The sequence below is a fragment of the Aulostomus chinensis genome, chromosome 6, assembly GCF_037954235.1.
Source record: "Aulostomus chinensis isolate RoL2024-O1b breed Wild chromosome 6, RoL_Achi_v1.0, whole genome shotgun sequence".
NCBI lineage: Eukaryota > Metazoa > Chordata > Actinopteri > Syngnathiformes > Aulostomidae > Aulostomus > Aulostomus chinensis.
Window position 1 is genome coordinate 11,811,958 of NC_141325.1, and position 18,807 is coordinate 11,830,764.

The following is an 18,807-nucleotide window of genomic DNA, read 5'->3' on the forward strand; positions in this document are numbered from 1 at the left end:
GAGATTTATTGTGTACATATGAAGACAGATTAGGACAGATTATATATATATATAGAGAGAGAGAGAGAGAGAGAGAGAGAGAGAGAGAGAGAGAGAGAGAGAGAGAGAATTTTGGTCTAGTTTGCTTCACTGTCTATCTATGCTAGGGGTGTCCAACGTTTTTCCTTTGAAGAACCAAAACTAAAACTTAATGGTGGGCCACGGGCCAAAATACAACATGGTGTTGTTAAAATGCTGATTTGTCTCCACCTCTCCTTTTCTTTCTCACTTGACTCATTCCAAACCGATGTCCAGAGCAGTGTCCCTCTAGTGCCTGATCAAATAACTTTCAGTATCCTACATATAGAAAGAGCACATTACCTGACAAAAGAAAAACAAAGAGGTGACCTCGAGAAATAATGTCATCATGGGGTGCATTATTCCAAGGTTACAGGTAGGCCCATCATCTCAGACTGCTCTATACTATCAACTATATTTGAAAGGAAATTTCTTTTATTCTGCTCTTCCATTAAAGTGTTCAGTGTTCATTTATACTACCGTAAACAGACTTAAAATGGTCTCAGTATGTTGTTTGACCCCAGCATACCCTGAAGAAGTCTGTTTGTGCCGCTATAGACGGGTTGCTGCGAAGTTGAATGTGCTTAAGCACTGTTTGTTCTAAGGATTTAGCCATGAAATAGCCATCTGAATAAAGGCTTTACATTTCTTACCAGAAAACCTTCCTTTTTTGCACCAGATTGCATGATGAAAATAAAACCAGCATCACAGGTCTCATATTATATTGAATATTGCAAGCTTAAGCATTATGTTTCTATGTATAGTTACATTTTGATGTCTTTGTAAAGCAGAGTCGCTGTGGATTAATTATGGCTGGATGGTTTTCAGAGGATTTATATTCATTTATATGCCTCTCTTTGCTTCCAACATGAACAAATAGTTTAATGCAACAGCACTAAATATTAAAGAAAATCTAATACACTCCCACTCTTTGTGCATTGTGTATACAGTTTATGGTGTTGCCCTGAAGTACCCCTCAGGTGCAGAACATAAACAAACTATACATAGAAGCAATATCGTGTTTTGCCCAGAGACCCCTCAAAGTCCAATCACAGAAATGATTGAACAAACTTTTCATTTCTGTAATGAATGAATGAAACTGTGCCTGAAGTGTGTAGTAATTTGATTAAACAAGAGATGAGGTGCAAGGAAAAGCATAAAAAAGAACAAATGAAGGGATTCAAAAATGAAGGGATTCAAAATATATTTATGATGAGTAAAAGTTTGAAATTTATATTCAATTTTTCGGGGGATAGTTGTGCGTTGATTAGATACCAGAAATACATTCAGGTTCAGGAACCCCTGATCTTCTATTCCGCCTGACTTTTCTAACTCTGACCTTCATTTTCATGACACCGAGCCACTGATGTTTGTTATAATATCTGTGACTGTGAAAGCTGCCCTAAATTCATGCGAATATCTTGTGGAGACAGCCGATGGCCTTTAGCACCACCAGTCCACTATCTCATCCCACTAATCTTCAATTAACTGATGCTGCTGCTGATGCCATTTAATGCATTTTTCTCTCTGAAAGGTTCGCTTTCACTGCTCTTGGTAGCTTTGATTAGAAGCGATGCTCTTGCAGTCGGTTTAATTTCTTTCTATTTATTTCACTAAGTCTTGACATTCTGAAAGATTAATTTGCGAGAGTTCATGATGACGAGTACTGCTGTAAACACTTTTTTTTGTTGCTCTTGAAATGTTTGTTTAGACTATGCATTTACATGCAGACACACCACATTTACTGTAAGTGCAAAGTGTTTACTTCTCACAAGTTATTTTCCAACAGTTTGTAGACACAATCATACAGATATAGCAAAATATCAGCTTTTTTTTTGATGAATCTACTTTGATTCTTGACTAATCCAGAGTTTGCTCATAAATTTCTGTTAAACAAAGGGTTTCAAGTTAAAATGCTATGTTTTTTTTGTTGTTGCTCGGCAGCCAACATCTCTCTCTCCATTTTATTAAGCAAAAGGTAACATATAAATTTGATCATCCACACATATTAACGTTCTTTTATTTAATCAAATTTAAAAAAAAAAAAATTCGTTGAATTAACGATAGCGGTTAAAAACCCAGGTTGTTGGAGGATTTTTAGAGTTTGAAGAAATAACCTGATGGACATATCCCGAAGAAATGAGAATGTGATTTTTTTTGAAACCCGGGTGAACGGCGAGCAGAGCGCTCTCTGTGTTAAACACTTCGACAGACAGCCTCTCCACATAAATGCATAGAAAAACAAAGGACAAAGTGAAGAGTCAGTCATGCGTTCATTGGGGCTCTTGTCTGATAAAGCATTTGGTTTACACCATTTGTAGTCTCCACATTACATTTTCATGTTCACAGTGCGGCTCCTCCTGCAAACCCTCTTTAATAACACTTGACGATCTTGTTTGCATCCTTACAAACACTTTGCTGTTGCTAAATATAAATAAGTCATCCTGCCTTCCCCTGCTCAAGTACCTTGAGGGAATGACACTTTTTGCAATAATACCTCTCAGTCATCCAACACAATATCAAAAATATCCTCTCTTTTAAATGTTAAAGTCTCTGTAGAAAAATGCCTGAAATATATAGATAGATATAAACATGTACATGTATATCTGTATACAAAGAAAATTTGATGCAAATTATTACTTCCTCAATGATCATTTTAAAGCTGTCACACTGTTCTGTATCGCTGTATGTAATTTTTGAGGAACAAAAAACAGATTTCAATGGCTGGATACAGGCAGGTGAACACGTCATCAAGCTCAAACCGTTCCTCAGTCCAAAACTGCACACATTTGTCACGTGCAGAAAATATATCTTCTCTTTGTCTACAGTTCAGCAGAGCAGTGTTTAGCTTGCAGGCAAACCCGTTGGACTCCCCGGACACAAACACTTATAATTCTCAAAAGGCAAACTACATCATATTTTTAGAGCTATGGGTTCCATCTGAGTAAATACAGAGCTGAAGTCTGTAGACCTTAAAGTGATACTTCACCCTAAAAGTGTTTGGTTTATACATTTGAACTTCCTGCATTACTTCATTATTACTTCAGAATGCAGGAAAAAAAAAAACAGTCATGAGTATTCAGTGTGAAGCTGGTGGTGACTGACGACTAACAACATCTCACAGTAACACAGTACCGGCAAAACTGCTGAAAAATTGAAGTCCATTGACTAATCACAAGAACATAATCCAGTATAATCCGTGCCTTCTTCATTCAGTTGTATGCTCAGTAATCCACAGACACTTTGATTTGAGCAAAAAACAAACAAATGTTAAGCATTACTGAGCATACGGCTGGATAAAGAAATCCTGGATGATACCTTTATGAACAGATTTACTGTTGTTTTGTTGACGTCGCTGTTGTTAGCCGTCAGGCACCATTAGCTTCAAGCGAATGCTAAGTCGCTGGCTCTTTCTGCATTCTGGTGTCTCAAAGATGTGATGCAGGTGGGAAAATGTCTTTTTGAGCCCACAACACCTACTTGTGAGAGGGAAAACACACTTTTTAGGTGAAATGCCACTTTGAACAAATACTGGCAGACATTCCATGAACATGTCTCTATTATTTAACTTGCACCTCTCCTCTTGACATCTGGAGTGTTAGCAGCCACTTGACCTTTAATTAAATGATTTCTAATAAAAATATCCTCTCCACATGTACACCCTCATCTATAGAGTACCAACAGAAAGGGAATGCCCTTCTTGTTCCCCTCTATGTCACATTTTCTTCAGCATCGAACACAACTGTGCCTGGAGCGTGTTCAACATTTCAAGAATGAATTTGTCTAAAAGATCGTGTCCCCTGTTGGTCGGGAGCCATTAGTGCTTTAAAAATAAAGTTGATGCTTTGCCGCCTCTCTTGCCGATCAACCAGGGCAGAACAGTGCAGCTCTTCCACTTGAATCTCAAGGATCTCAGTGGGCCCTGCAGAGAAAAAGGAGGAAACACATTAGTGGGAATATCTGACTGCGCTGACGAGAGCCACTTGACAGAGCAGCCACAGCCACAACAGCTGCATTTCAAAGAGCAGAATGAAAGTATGGCAAGGTGTCATTGCCCACACACAAGCACCCAGACACACACACACACACACACACACACACACACACACACCACAAGTCATCAAAGTTAATAGGAATGAGCCATCTGGCGCATTTCTCTCCGTGGATTAAAAAATCCTTCCCCGTTGTGAAAAGACAATCGCTGGCTCGTGGCTCATGGCTCGCCTTAAATAACATCATTTTTGGAGTGTTTCTCACTCAGCGCTGGATTGGTTCAATGAGCAGAGGACCACATCTGGGTCATAGTCATTCTTACAAAGCTGATCCTCTTATCCAGCGACACTGCATACCTTCCCTGGGTAAGGTGCAGCTGATGCCTCCAACTTTTCTCCAAAGGAGCGTGAAATTCTAACATTAAGTTTGCTTCACCACCAAAGCTTTCTGAGTTGCACTGAACCATCTAACCCCCTTTGACTCCTTCTTCTCACACACACTGCTGCACGTTCTTGCCCCCACCTTTTTTGCACTTTGACAGACAAGCACAGATACCCCGTATGACTTAAAAATGTATGCCAATGAGTATGCGCACACATTTAGACAAGGACACTCGTGCCCACTCAGTATCCCACATCATGACTTGGTCTGAGTCATAGATAAAGGAGTACAAGATGAGCCAGTATCCATGTCTAATGTGCACCAGATTTACTTTTGAAAGCTCTGATGTTTGGCAATGTAGGTCATGTCTATTTTGTATTTTAATGAACTTTGAATACAGTATCTCTAATACAAATGTAATGCTGAAACGCCACAATTATTTTGCTTTCATTTATGTTTTTTTTTTTCTCATTACACTGTCATTTTCGGTGATGATGAAATGTAGACAATACAGAGGAATAAAAATCAAAGTAGATGATGCATGCAGAATAGGGATGAGCACATAGACAACTGCGTCTCTTGGCAGACTATCACACCCGACAATCAGACGGAGAAACAACAGCTAATTAATATTCACTGGCAAAATGTGTCTCACTCTGACACATTTATTGAGTTTTATTGCACGCTGTGCTCTTGCCAGGTTTGGAAATGGGAGGAAGACAATACAGTTGGGAAAGAACGCTATAGAAACACATAACCATTGTGTTAATAGACAACAAATCTGAGTAACAGGTTTACATTTGCAAATGTAAATAAATCAGGCCTTAAGTGTGATCTATTGATTACAAAAGCATCAGGTTTAGTCATTTATTCAATTAGGTTTCTCCGTAGCGATGTCTTCACAGCGTGGGGTTAAAACTGAAAACACTCAACCTTTAAATGGCGCAGCTATGCAGTCATTTATTACTGGATGCATAATGAGTAGAAGCAGATTTTTTTTTTTTCCATTCCTGGAAGGTCATTTGTTATTCAAAGGTACAAGCTGAAGGATGCAGAGGCTGCTGCAGCTCTGGGAAGAAGAAAATCTGTGAACTTTTTGATTAAACGTACAAATGGAAATGCTGCCAAAGGTGTTTGCTGTGCTAAGTGTCAGATGTGTTTTAATAATAGCGCTGCCACCCACATGTATCAGGATACATGTGTACAAAGAGATGTTATGCATACAGCTGCTGCCGAGTGGGAGTGAAGCGTCGTCTAAGGGGAGAGGAAGAAAGAGTGAAAGTCAGAGGGAGCGAGAGGTGGCTGTGAACTGGAGTTGTGAGCTGTGGGGAGTAGGTCAGTGCAGTTGAGTCAGTCCTGACTCATGATGGAGGCGGTGAAGATCCACCTCCTCCCTGACCATTACAACTCCACGATCAAGCCTGGAGCAGTGGAGCTCAGATAGCCATTACAAAAACAGTGAAAAAAACTGACACCCACAGCCCTTTGTAACAAGAACAGCTTCAGTACAAACCTATGGATGTTTGAACCAGTGAATCCAAACATGTTTATAATGAGCGCTGGTCGGACAAATTCCACTTCCCGCTATCGGGGCCTTAACAATAGATAACCTTTTAACTATGTTTCACCTGTTGCAATTGAAGTTGATTTCCTTCCTCCAAAGGGCCTCTTGCAAGCACTGAATAATTTAACCACCCAAAATTTGTCAAGCGCACCTCTAACAACATCAGCTCTCTGTACAGCAGGAGCACGCGGCGTGGCAGAAAGCCGAATGAGATGGATAACAAAGAGAGGCTGTCTGCACAAACTCACTGGCATGACAGAGGCTTGGTTCTTCCACGTGTACTTAAAAGACCAAATCAGCCTGTCTTTGTGTTGTGCAGTATCGATGAGGGAGAAGTGCTCTCCTAATATGAATGGATGAAACTTTATGCATCAAAGCTGAATTTTGAAATGATACCATATTATTACAAACACCCCCCCCCACACACACACACACAACACACACACAAGGAAATGCTCACATAGCTCTTGAAACAGGTTTTATGTTATTGAGAAGAGCCGCCTGCACACCTACTCCAAGAGCCACAAATTTAATCAAGAATCATTCCACATATGGATCTCAGTGCAGAAAAAAGGTCAAAAGTCTCAAAATATTGTCCTGATTAAACTTTTGTGACTTGCAGTGTAAAGGCATCACTTTTTTTTGTTCCAATGATGCTGCCTTTGTGTGTTGAGTGTAAAACAATGCTCCCTGCACCCTCCTATTGGACAGCAGCAACCTCTAATACAGTCCCACCACATGAGCTATTGTTGATGTATGCAAATGCACAAAAGTCCGGGTCAAGAGGAAGAAAAGGAGCAAACACAGGAAAAAAGGGTTTAAATAATGCAGGTGCCCTTGATTTTTCAATTTGTTCCCTTCATCATTCAATGCCAAGTCCACAGTGTCAATTTCCTCGCTTCACTGAATCGTGTATTCGCTAGTAAGGCAGCGCTATAGCAGCTAAAGTGCTTATGTGTTGCACCTATTAGTGATCGGGCAGCTCTCAATTCATCACACACACACACACACACACACACACACACACACACACACACACACACACACGTCAAATGTATGTGTGTGAGTGTGTGCGGCCGCAGTTGCTAGAATCATTAAGATCCAATAATACAAAGTAAATATATTCAATGTCCTACGCTGAAAGTAATCATCTTGACGACAGACATTCACCCACATATGCACACAATTTAGTGCACACAAGTCATCCAATACGGCATTCGCTGGCACTAAATTACAGTTTTTCTTTCACCCCCCCCGCGCTTTCACACGTGCCCTCTTTTTCATCTCACTTTGTTCAACACTCTCTCCCTCTCTGTGCCCTTGCCTCCCACCCTCACCCTCTCTCACACTAGTTTTTCTCATGGCTAAATTTACACTGATCCATAAGCCAGATGCCGATTTTAGATTGTGAGGTCAACGAGGTCATACATTGGATTTGGATTTAGTCATTAGTGTGCATATCCTACTCAAAATTCTACTGCTTGTCCAGAAATTACTGAACAGCCGAAATCCAAGATACTTATCAGATTTTATGACCTTGTGCAAACTTGGCAGACCTCTTATTTCGGCTGTTCAGGACTAAAACCAAACATGTTGAGGCCTGTCTTTTGTTACCATGTCACTGAAATGAGGAACAAACTGCCAGTAAGCTTGTTTATTTCTTTTTTTTTTTTACACAGTATAGTTGAGATAGAACGTACGCATCCCATGATTTTTTTTAAAGGCATTATGATCTAAGGTTGATCGCTTGCTTGCATGTTTTATTGCTGAAGAGTCTGTGACTGTTTCGAACCGAATTGCCTTGAGTATATAATACCTGGTTGCAAGTCTGAAGACCACCTGTGACCGTTCTCGACTGGAGAGGGGCATTCTGATGGCGCGTCTTGATATCCTCCAGTCTCAAAGGAAAGTTAGCTTGATGCTACTTTTGTCTACAGCTGCAAAAAAAATACAACTTGGCCAAACAATCTTCAACCTTGGTTGTTTCTTTGAGCAACAACAGCACATCTGGAACAACAACACACCTGTCTGCAGTGAAACGTCTGACTGTGACCTTGCTGATCCAGTATGACTACCTTGTGTCTCGTTGCTACGGTATATATGCTCGTCTAGATAAAACTGTCTCTTCAGCACAATGTTTTCCCGTTCATCTGTTTGATGGTATCGTTGTCTACATGCCAGCACTTAGCAGGTCTATTTTTTAATTTTATTTGGAAAAGAAGTCCATCATCGTTTTTCTGGAATTGCAAAAAGAACATTTAATAATTGAAAAATGATATACTGATATGTTCATCCAAAAGAAACTATGAGTGCACCATAAAATCCTCTTCCATTGAAATTATCATCGATCTATCTATGTATCTATCTATCTATATATCTGTCTATCTATCTATCTGTCTATATATCTGTCTATCTATCTATATATGTCTATCTATCTATCTATCTGTCTATCTATCTATCTATATATCTGTCTATCTATCTATCTGTCTATCTATCTATCTATCTGTCTATCTATCTATCTATATATCTGTCTATCTATCTATCTATCTGTCTATCTATCTATCTATCTATCTATCTATCTATCTATCTATCTATCTATCTATCTATCTGTCTATCTATCTATCTATCTGTCTATCTATCTATCTATCTATCTGTCTATCTATCTATCTATCTGTCTATCTATCTATATCTATCTATCTATATCTATCTATCTATCTGTCTGTCTATCTATTGAAATATTTTAAAAAGGATTAGAAATATACAAGATATTTTCATAGAGGTGCATGAACATTAATTTCCTTAGACAGAAATAAAAAAAAACTTTGCCATTTTAAAGAAAGAGAGACAAATAAAAAAAAAAACCTGGATCTACCCTTTAATGCGGATCCGCACCAAAATTTAATGAGTTCATCCTTCTGCCACGGTACATCTCTCCACAAAATTTAATTTAAATTGGTCCAGTAGTTTTTGCATGATTTGGTTAACCAGAAAAAGAAATAAATTAATAAAAAGAGAAAAAAAAAACATCTTTGGTTGTTAATTAAGAAGTGTATAAGACAAATACACACCCATATATCTATTTGTTCTCTCTTTTTTCTCATAAAAAATGCGTAAAGCAGCAGTTCAGAATTTTGTCAAGGCTGACATGGGAGCAAAGGTCGTCTGAGGCGGGTCTGTTATCTCCTGTAGTCTAATCCAGCTAATTAAGGGCATCACTGGGAGGAAGGTGCTACTATTCTCATCCCAACTGCAGGGTATGCTGTCTCCCAAAGTCTGCTAAAAAAACACACACACACACACACACACACACACACACACACACATACCACACCTATAAACACACATACAGGCATTCATACGCAAACACGCACACAGTTAAAGAAGCTCACCAACAGTCCGCGCACATTCACAGCACAGCAGCTTTTTTCATATGCCTCCTAATAAAAGATAATAAAGTGGGTGCTAGCTCATACAGACTGAGATGGTGTGATATTACTGCAGATTTATATTCCCTTGAGGAAATAAAGCCCAGCATGTTTTCTGCCTGATTATCTCTACTCAGAAATTGTCCGTAGATATCACAACAATGAGTAGCGGTGGTCCGCAAATGAAAGTAGAGTTGCTGAACAGTGCTGGAAAATTAAACTTTTTTTTTTCCAATTAGTAGACACATGTTCGAATCTATCTACTCGTCTCTATTATGTTACTCTTCTCATTTTCTCCTTTTGCTCCTACAGCCTGACGCGTCAGCAAAATGGGACGTGCAGGGGAAAGATGTGATGAGGGAAGAGGAGGTATAGACTCACTTGACTATCTTTCATCGTTCATCCAGGCACGCTCATGTGATGCCCGCCTGCCTCCCTGCCTTCCTGCAAAGACTTTTGTGTACGGTGCATACTTCATCAGCCATTATCCATGTATATGTGAAATATTTGTGTATATGTAGGTGTCAGGGTATGGGGAGATCTTTAGGGCTTTGGATGAAAGGGAAGCGGATTTTCTTGTTTCATCCAGAAGGGCATGAATTAATCAGAGCTGTTCTCTGAAAGAACTTCCTGAATTTGAGACTCGTTAGTACTCGGAGCTTCCATAAAGACAAGGATTAATTTTAAAGATGTCAGTGCAGTCAGTGCCATCTCTCCTGAAAATTGGCCTTCTACATTTTGCAATCATTTCTCACAGGTTTCCAGCATCTGCACACTTGCACCAACAAATATATTCCGCGAACAGATACACTTGTACGGAGACGGACATGCATCGGTGCACACATGCAACTGCCCCCCTCCCAACAAACACATTAATACATGCACACTCACCCCTTCGTCCTGATTTCTCTGCCTATGTCTCACAGCCCATGGTGATGCCTCTCTCTCTGTCGTCTCTGTTTCGTTCATTTTATGCATCCTTTTATTTCCCATCTTCCAAACATTTCCCTCTGTTTGAATATTCCAAAGTTCAATTGGAGTAGAAAGCACTCATATAGACGAAAACACTATGAATGATTCAAGAATGTTTACGTTAAACAGAGCAAGGGGATTCGGTGTCAAACCGTGGTTGTGGTTGATTTGCGAAGGATAGTTTTCTGAGGTTTGAGGGAGGTTGGGTGAGGAGGCACACAAGGTGGAGGAGTGTTTGCCTTCGGCGGGAAACTGTGGCTGACTGAGAGGCCGCCGTTTTCCAACATAAGTTCATGAGGAAGAGCATGAATAGGCGGAGGGGAGGAAGATGAGCAGCAGTGCACAGGGCTGAGCCTCAAGTCGTTCAACTCAGACTGCAAGTGTAGTTCTGTGTCGTCTACATCATATTGGAGGTCACAGTCAGGGCAGTATCCATGGTACTGGACCTTCTCACTGAAACGTACTCGCTCCCTCTCACGAGGCTCCCTGCTGGGGGCCTTTGGGCATTTGTTTTTTTCATGCCGGAGAAGAGGCATGGGCCTGGGCAACGTAGGAACAAGCCCTGATTCTGGAATCCCACTATCGCTAGAAATGAAACACGGCGTGGATGAGAATAAATCCCTGTTTGGCTTCAATGGGAAAACTCCACCATTCCTCAACATGGACCCATTAGCCTTGGATATATTTCCTGATAACACTAATGTCGGATGAGGCAGATTCTTGACGTTGTGATCCTCAGCTCTCACTGAGGTGAGTCTGGGTGGGGGTAAGGGTGGGTGGGGTTTCTTGAGTACAGTAAGGACTGCAGGAGTGTTGACGGGCACAGGCATGATGGGTGCATGTGGTTTAAAAATGCAGTCATCTGGGAAAAGCTTCATCTTCTCCAGGCTGGAAGCAGTAGTGGTGGTAGTGGTGGAACTGGAGCTGGAGTTGAGCGTGTCCGTCTTGGAGCTATCTGTCAGTCCGTCCTCCTCCAGCTGCAGGTCACATGTCAGGGTGTCGATCTCATGGACGACCTGGTGACAAGAGGAAGTGTCAAAATGACAGATGAGATCAGGAATTACAAACATGTGGCATGAGAGGAGGATATATCGTTTCATCTGCACCGGCACCGATAACTGGGAGAAGAATGATGATGTAAATAGAAGATTGAAGTGCAAGAGAAGTGAACATGAAAAATGAGTTAAAGCACCCTGTATCTCCTCCAGCTCTTAATTAATGTATTGAAAATCTCATTACATCAAATTAAAAGAAGATATAGTTTGATTTAATAGACTGATTCATGAGATTAAAGACCAATTAGAATATCGCTATGACAACCACGCCAGGGAGAAAAGACATATCGCTATATTTTATGGCCATGAGCCTGCCGGACTGACTTAAGCGACATGCTGCAACAATCCCGTGCACCATCACAACTGACAATAGCAACAATGCCGACTGTATCCTGCAAGCCAAGGAATAAAACCACGCCATTTGTAAAGAAAGTTCAGGACAAACACATTGAAGAAATACGTGAGGATATGAAAAAGAAATAGATCGTCATTCTTCATTAGAGGAAAAAAAATCAGTTTGCATCTGAGAGGACTTTTTTTTTTTTTAATATTGAAAAAGAGCAGCACAACTCAGAGAATTTGTAAATAAAATAAATGAAATGAAAGACCTATTAGCACTTCAGTTTACAAAACAAGATTTTGATTCATGGTGAGCAGCCTTGACAAACACATATACCCCCGATAGGAGAAGACGATCAGAAATCAGCTGTGCAAGCAACACAATATGACAAGCAAACAGCATCGGTGGCAGCAGTGGTGCAGTAATGTTCACACTGTGCCAAGAGGAGATGTAAGAAATGCACTGTGACAGAATCCAGTCAATGCTTTGTGAAAGGAATACAGAAGAGTTCACAGGGAATGAATTATCTGAATGAATATGCAGTCTACTGTACTGTAATCATTTATGAATATAGTACACAGCAGACTATTTTGTATCATCAAAGAAAATGGCAGAAAGACTCTGCTCAGAGCAGACGAGATCAACACAAGCTGGTGCCACATGCGTGCCGTGGATGGCGAGATCCAAAGGAATTGACTCAAATGATATAGCGCCTATAGCACCGTAACTGCTTTACAGTGTTGTTTCATTCGCACACGCTGATGGTGGAGGCTGAAATGCAAGGTTCTAACCAGCTCATCAGCTGTCTTGTTCAAGGGCACTTTCATACTATTGCTGGAGGAAACAGGTATCGAACCAGCAAACCTCCGATTACAAGATGGTCACTCCACCTCATGAGCCATGCCTTTCGAAGATAACCTGCAACATGCTCAGAGCAAGAGGCAATTTGTTTTCATCACCTGAGGCAGGGAATTCTGCAGAGCATAAACACATGCAGGCCCGCACGCACGTAGGCGCACGCACGTACACTCACGCACACAAACACACACACTGACAAACAGAGCGCAAAATGGGAAGGAGCATAAAGTTGTCAGTGCATTGTAACTGCGTATTTAAACACACTCTTTTAGGGCACAAGGCTAGACTGACATTGATTAATTACCCCGAATTCAATATGCTTGAGCAGAGCTGTCTGACGACGCAAAACGAATTCCAGTGTGAAGCGACAGTAAAGTTGTTGTATATCGTCCATGCACCAATTGAGAGGGGCAACATTTACCAGAATACATAAAGAGTGTGACACAGAGAGCTCTTCTAAGAGAGGATAAGTTAAACAACTCTGGCAACGAGCGCTGTCCTGCAATTGATCTTATTCCAGTGTAAACACATCCAGGAGAATAAGTAGACCGTTTAGTGAAATGAAATGCACACATAATAAATCTCGCCTGGTATTCATTAGGATAGAGGCGTTGAAAAAAAAAGTCTCACTGTTGCCTACGTAAAAAGGCTAAATTAGGGATGTGAAAATAAGATACCACAGTTTGAAAGAACTTTTTTTCATTTAATTATCTTTGAAATAACAGTCTTTCATACAGAAATAGTGACATACTGTTCCCAAGTCTGTCAGACCTTCAACACACTGTCTTTGAACTTAAAGTGATAATTAATCAAAAAGGTATAATTTGCCTTTCAAGTAGTGACGGTTTGATGTTTTTAACTTACACAGAAGTTTATCCCAGAAACCCCTGCATGAATTCTAAGTGATTCCAGAAAACGGAAAAAGACAGTCAAGTATTTTTTTAACTTGAAGAAAATATAGACCGACAACCGCAGTAACAATAGCAAAACTGTCTGAAAAAATTGCAGTGTCGAGGACATACCGCATCTTTTTTATCCAACCATAGGCTTAATACTCCATTTTGATTTTAGCAAATAATACACGGAGTGGAACTCTCCTGGTTCAACGCTACCGTAAACAAGGATGACATGACAACAACGACACCTATATAACAGTACTGATGCAGTCGTGCATTAATGAAGGTTCTGCTGTCAGTCTGTAAGAGCAACACAACTTTGTTTCACCTTAGGAAACGGAAATATCTCGGGTGGAAAATAAATCAAACAGAAGACATTCAACCAAAACAACCAGATCCTTAGGTGGTCGACATTTTGCTGCTAACCAGACGAGATTATATTGGGTTCTACATCATGCAGCAACATAAGGATCATCATCTAACACGTAATCATATGAAATTAACTTGGCAGCAGTTTGCATAACACAAGTCCTGGTGAAGGGACTGACCCTTCTCGTAGTACATGACTCATCCCTCATCAATTTATGAGATCTCTGAATATAAGCCTTGAGGCCTGGGTTTAGTGCAAATATTCCACAGGAAGATTACTTAAAAATCTGTCAACTTTTAGCCGTTATCACATAATTTAATCGTCATCCACTGATGAAGAGATAGACCATGAAGCTTTTGTCCTGGGAGGAGCTTGAGGCCCACTTTAAGATCAAGATCCCCTGCATGCATTCATCGTCTACTTTTGCCTTCAACTGTTGTACGTTCTGTGACTCTGCTGATCTGCTCTGCATCTATTGCAGGTATTGCTGCTGTCCCTGAGGTCTCACTCCAGTGAAAAGGTTTTTATTTCTTTTTATGGGTAGTTTGTCCTAACTACAACTCTGAAGACCGAGGATGTTAGACAAATTGTAAAGCCTACTGAGGCGTATTCTGTATTGCGAATTCAGCCTTTAGAAATGAAATTTGATTGATTGATAGACGTGCAAATCTCTTGCCGACAGAAAAAAGGGAAGCACAATTAATTGAAATTTAATTGAAATTGCAATATGGCCTTCTGCAAATGTTTAAATTGCAAGAGAGTGCAATATTTATGACAGGGTAATTGAGTCAAAATCAAAATAAGCATTTTAAATGAAATATTGTAGTGCTGCAGGCATGTCCTGCCTACACATCATCCACTAAAAAAACATAAGAAAACATCTTTTTTTCATAAAGATCCTCACAAAAAAAAATCACATTTTGCAAAAATCAAATTTTCCATACTGGAATATCAGTCAAAATAATTGAAATCAGATGTTTTTGTTTTTGTTTTTTTTCAAAATCAAAAAGCCCTAAACAGAGCCATACTTTGTATCACTCAAGTAAATGATCAGTCAGTGCCCGTCAAGGATCTATAACGCTATCTGATGACACTTCCTGTCACAAATGCTTTAATTTTACAATGAGATGTTTCTCAGAAGTGTATTCCTTCGTGGTTCTCTAACCCTCAGTGGACTTATTCATGCTTCAGTGGCCACAACTGAAGCGCAGACTCTTGGACATTGTGTTACTGGCTGTCTGACCATGGACGATCCAGCCCTCAGTGAGTCCACAGAAAGTCAAATCCTGCTTGAGCTGAGTACGTTTCAGTTTACAGCATCATCATTGTTGAAACGTAATGTAATTTCCTTTGACGTATCCATGAAAATTATAATGTCAATTTACGTGCATTCATTTTTCAGTCTATCCTGTAATTACTAGCTGAGGATGTGAAATTCAAATCCGAACAATAGCTGGTGAAATAGCTGAAGACGAGAAAGCAGAGAGAGAGAGAGAGAGAGAGAGAGAGAGAGAGAGAGAGAGACAGAGAGAGGATAAAAAAAGAGAGATCGAAGGCTGAGCGAGAGAAAGCACTGGAGCTAAACTCTGCGTGCACTCTTAAATGGATAATTTGTTGGGACACACACAAGAGGTAGCACCAGTATCCCAGTGTGCAGCCCCTGCTGTAGGCCAGGCTGCCTCGGTGGTGGTGCCAAGCATCTGTGCAGGGTCCCTCCTCAGAGCAGGGCTCAGCTCCAGCCTTGACTGTGAGTTATAACAGATAACTGCATTTCAAATGGATTATACTCCAAACACTGGCTCTGATAGTAACATCCCCACGAGGTATGTGTTTAGTGTGTGTCAGAGTAACTGATCCTCTGCACAATTTCCTGGGAGCACCAAAAAATAAATAAATAAATAAATAAATGAAATAAGCGGGCACATCATACACATAAAAAATAAATCACAGGAGAAAGATTACAATGCCATCTTGTTCTCATTTATCTCTGACGCCTGCTGGGAGACATAGTAAACTGCTGGGAAAAAAAAAAGTATTCAGCTCAAGTTGCAAAAGCAGTAAAGGGAGCATAGAGGCAGAAGTAGCCAGATGCTGTGTCGACCGCCCATCCATAATGTAGGAACCAGAGGCGGTGTGCAATAGGGTTTTTATTCGTATGACAGCCTGTCATGTTATGGTGAGCAGCTCAGCACAGCAGCCCCGATGCCTTGTGGGTCGCTAGTGGAGGAATGTAAACATAAAAGCCAGGAAGACTGCAGGTTATGACAACTGAGGTGGCAGCGTGTGAGGTAGTGATTGCCCACCCTGATTTCTACACATCTGCATCGCTGAGATTTGAACAATAGCTTCGAGAGATTTGATCTTTAACACAGAAAGGAGAAAGAACAAAAGATAGATGAGAGGCTGAGATAAACGGCGTCTAGAAGGCAAAGAAAAGACAAGAAGATGAAGATAAAGAAGACTGCAAAGACAGCTGCTCTATTATTTGGAAGGAGATAATTCCCAGCCAATGTCAGTCAGCATGAAGATGATGAAATGCAATGCAAAAGTGCCTTCCTGGATGTACCAAGTTGTCTATTTGTAATTAATTGGGGTTAAATCTGCTCTCTCTAACATTCATCCAAGCCTGTGAGTCAGGGAGAAGCAGTCCTGTCATTTTCACACTCCTCGTCCTCCTGTGCCAATCATGCTGGAGATAATGATCACATACATTAGTGGACAGGGGGAGGAACAGACTACTGTGTGTGTGTGTGTGTGTGTGTGTGTGTGTGTGTGTGTGTGTGTGTGTGTGTGTGTGTGATCATAGCCTTTTCCAGGCCCCAGTGAGGTGGACGTTAGCCTCCCATCTCCTCTCAGACAAGGAGGAGCATTCTCAGAGCAGGCTGGTAGAAACAATATCACATCACACTCACTCTCTCTCTCTTTCTCACACACTCACACACACACATTAAAACAGTAACGTTTATATATTTGCAGCTCAAACCATTGCACACTTACCTCTTTGAGCTCTTTGGCTACATCCTTGAGGTCTCCCAGGATGGTTTCCAAATTCTCCACGATTGTCTTGATCTCCTTTTTCACTTGCACTTTGGAGACTACTCCTTCAGCCTCTGCATCTGGTGTCCCTGACATTCTTCAGTTTATGACTGAGCTATTTCCAGAAGGATCTCAAGTCAACGTTGCCACTTTGCCAACGCATCTTTTTTTTTATTTATTTATTTAATTTTATTAGTCTTCCACTTTTGCTCCTACATCACGGCCAGGACGGTGGCGAAGTGGCAGCGATCTGTATCTTCCACTAGGCATGCGCAATAGAGCGGAACATAAAAAAATAACGCTTATGTCAAAATATTGTATCATGCTGTCTATATGGTGTTTTTATGGACGACCATGTCCAACAATCTTTAAAAAAAAAAATTATGACGTCTCTTCACGTCGAGAGAGCGCCAAATTCAACATTTTGCGGGGGGGGGGGGGGGGGGAGAGAGAGAAAAACGCGAAGATGTGCTAGCTACAGTAAATAAAGGAAGAAGAAGAAGAAGTAGACAGGCAGTTATCCAAGCCGATACACAGCCGGTCGTTAATGTAATGGTCCATAATCCTCAAGCATCGACAACAAGGCAATACGATCCTTATTTTTCCTCAAATCTCTGGTAATGATATGCCCCGGAGGCACTTTGTTCCGAAACAGCCCCGTCAATTTCATCCCGTCTCCATCGTAGCCTCCTCGGAGAGTCTGAGCGAGCAGCGTTCTGGAGAGAGGAGGAGGATGCTCTCTCTCTCTCTCTCTCTCTCTCTCTCTCTCTCTCTCTCTCTCTCTCTCTCTCTCTCTCTCTCTCTCTCTCTCTGTGTGCATGGCTGCTGATCGTTTGTAGCAATTTCATAACATGAGTGGTTGAAGAGGTCTTCCACTTAATGACAAGCACTGTGGGATTTTTTTTCTCTCTTTTCTTTATTAATCACACATCCTCACTACACAACTCAAGATACAAATGAATTTGAGGGACTTCCACTCTGTCTAAATACACTTAATACTTCTAAACTTAACACAAAAGCAGGGAGGCGCTGCGTTAATATCAAGACCCTGCTAGTTGCGTTGAAATTTGCATCAATTAGAACGAGTAACTGAGTGAATTATTGAATTGAGTGTCATAAATTACACAACAGCGACATTATTGAATGAATTCAAGTTATGCTTAAAAAGAATGGTTTGACACAGCTGGGACAGATGAATAAAATATGAATGACTGGGCAAAAGAAACCAAAGGGAAAAACAAGAAACTATGGTGGAAGTAGTGCACAGTTCCTTAATAAAAGTGGAGTAGATAAACAAGTATTCTGGTCAAAATTCTACTTAATTTAGAGAAGTTTTTTTTTAAAGTTTATGTAAGTTTCTAAATTAAGTTGTGTTTGTGTGCTTCAGTGCTTTGGCACATTTAGTTCTCGAACCTCTAAAGGATCAACTGATATGTTTTTTCAGGGCTAATACTGATGATTAAGAAATCAAGGAGGTGGTGTGTGATACTTGGTGCAGATATTCAGTTGCTGTTAAAGGAATAAAAGGTGCATTAAGTTTAAATCTTAAACATATTGGGCGGGGAATTAAGGAGCTAAGAATACTTAGTTACTCTGTATCACTGCAAATAACTATATCTAAATATAAAATTTGTGAACAGCATAAGCATATTTTGAACATATGGTTACAAAAGGCTTGACAAATTAATAAAAGAATAATAAAATTGACACAAGAATCCATTACAACAGGATTGCAGTGAATCAGCAGCAGCACAAACATGATTACTGAAGCAGAAAAACACACAGAGAAAAGATAAGTCTTGAAACACCCAAGAGAATTTCCCAGCTGGACTCCCAGTGGGGAAATGTTCCACAGCCTGG

General features: G+C 40.5%; 1 protein-coding gene across 1 annotated transcript; it reads right to left on the minus strand.

The window, feature by feature from the left end:
• Positions 1–13: 13 nt before the first annotated feature.
• On the minus strand, positions 14–17,632 carry prr16 (proline rich 16). The gene is made up of 3 exons (XM_086206470.1): positions 16,909–17,632; positions 10,312–11,408; positions 14–3,979 (listed from the first exon to the last, which is right to left on the minus strand). The coding sequence occupies exons 1-2, from the start codon at positions 17,041–17,043 to the stop codon at positions 10,539–10,541; spliced, it is 1,005 nt and encodes a 334-aa protein (XP_086062596.1). The 5' UTR covers positions 17,044–17,632; the 3' UTR covers positions 14–3,979; positions 10,312–10,538.
• Positions 17,633–18,807: the final 1,175 nt, after the last annotated feature.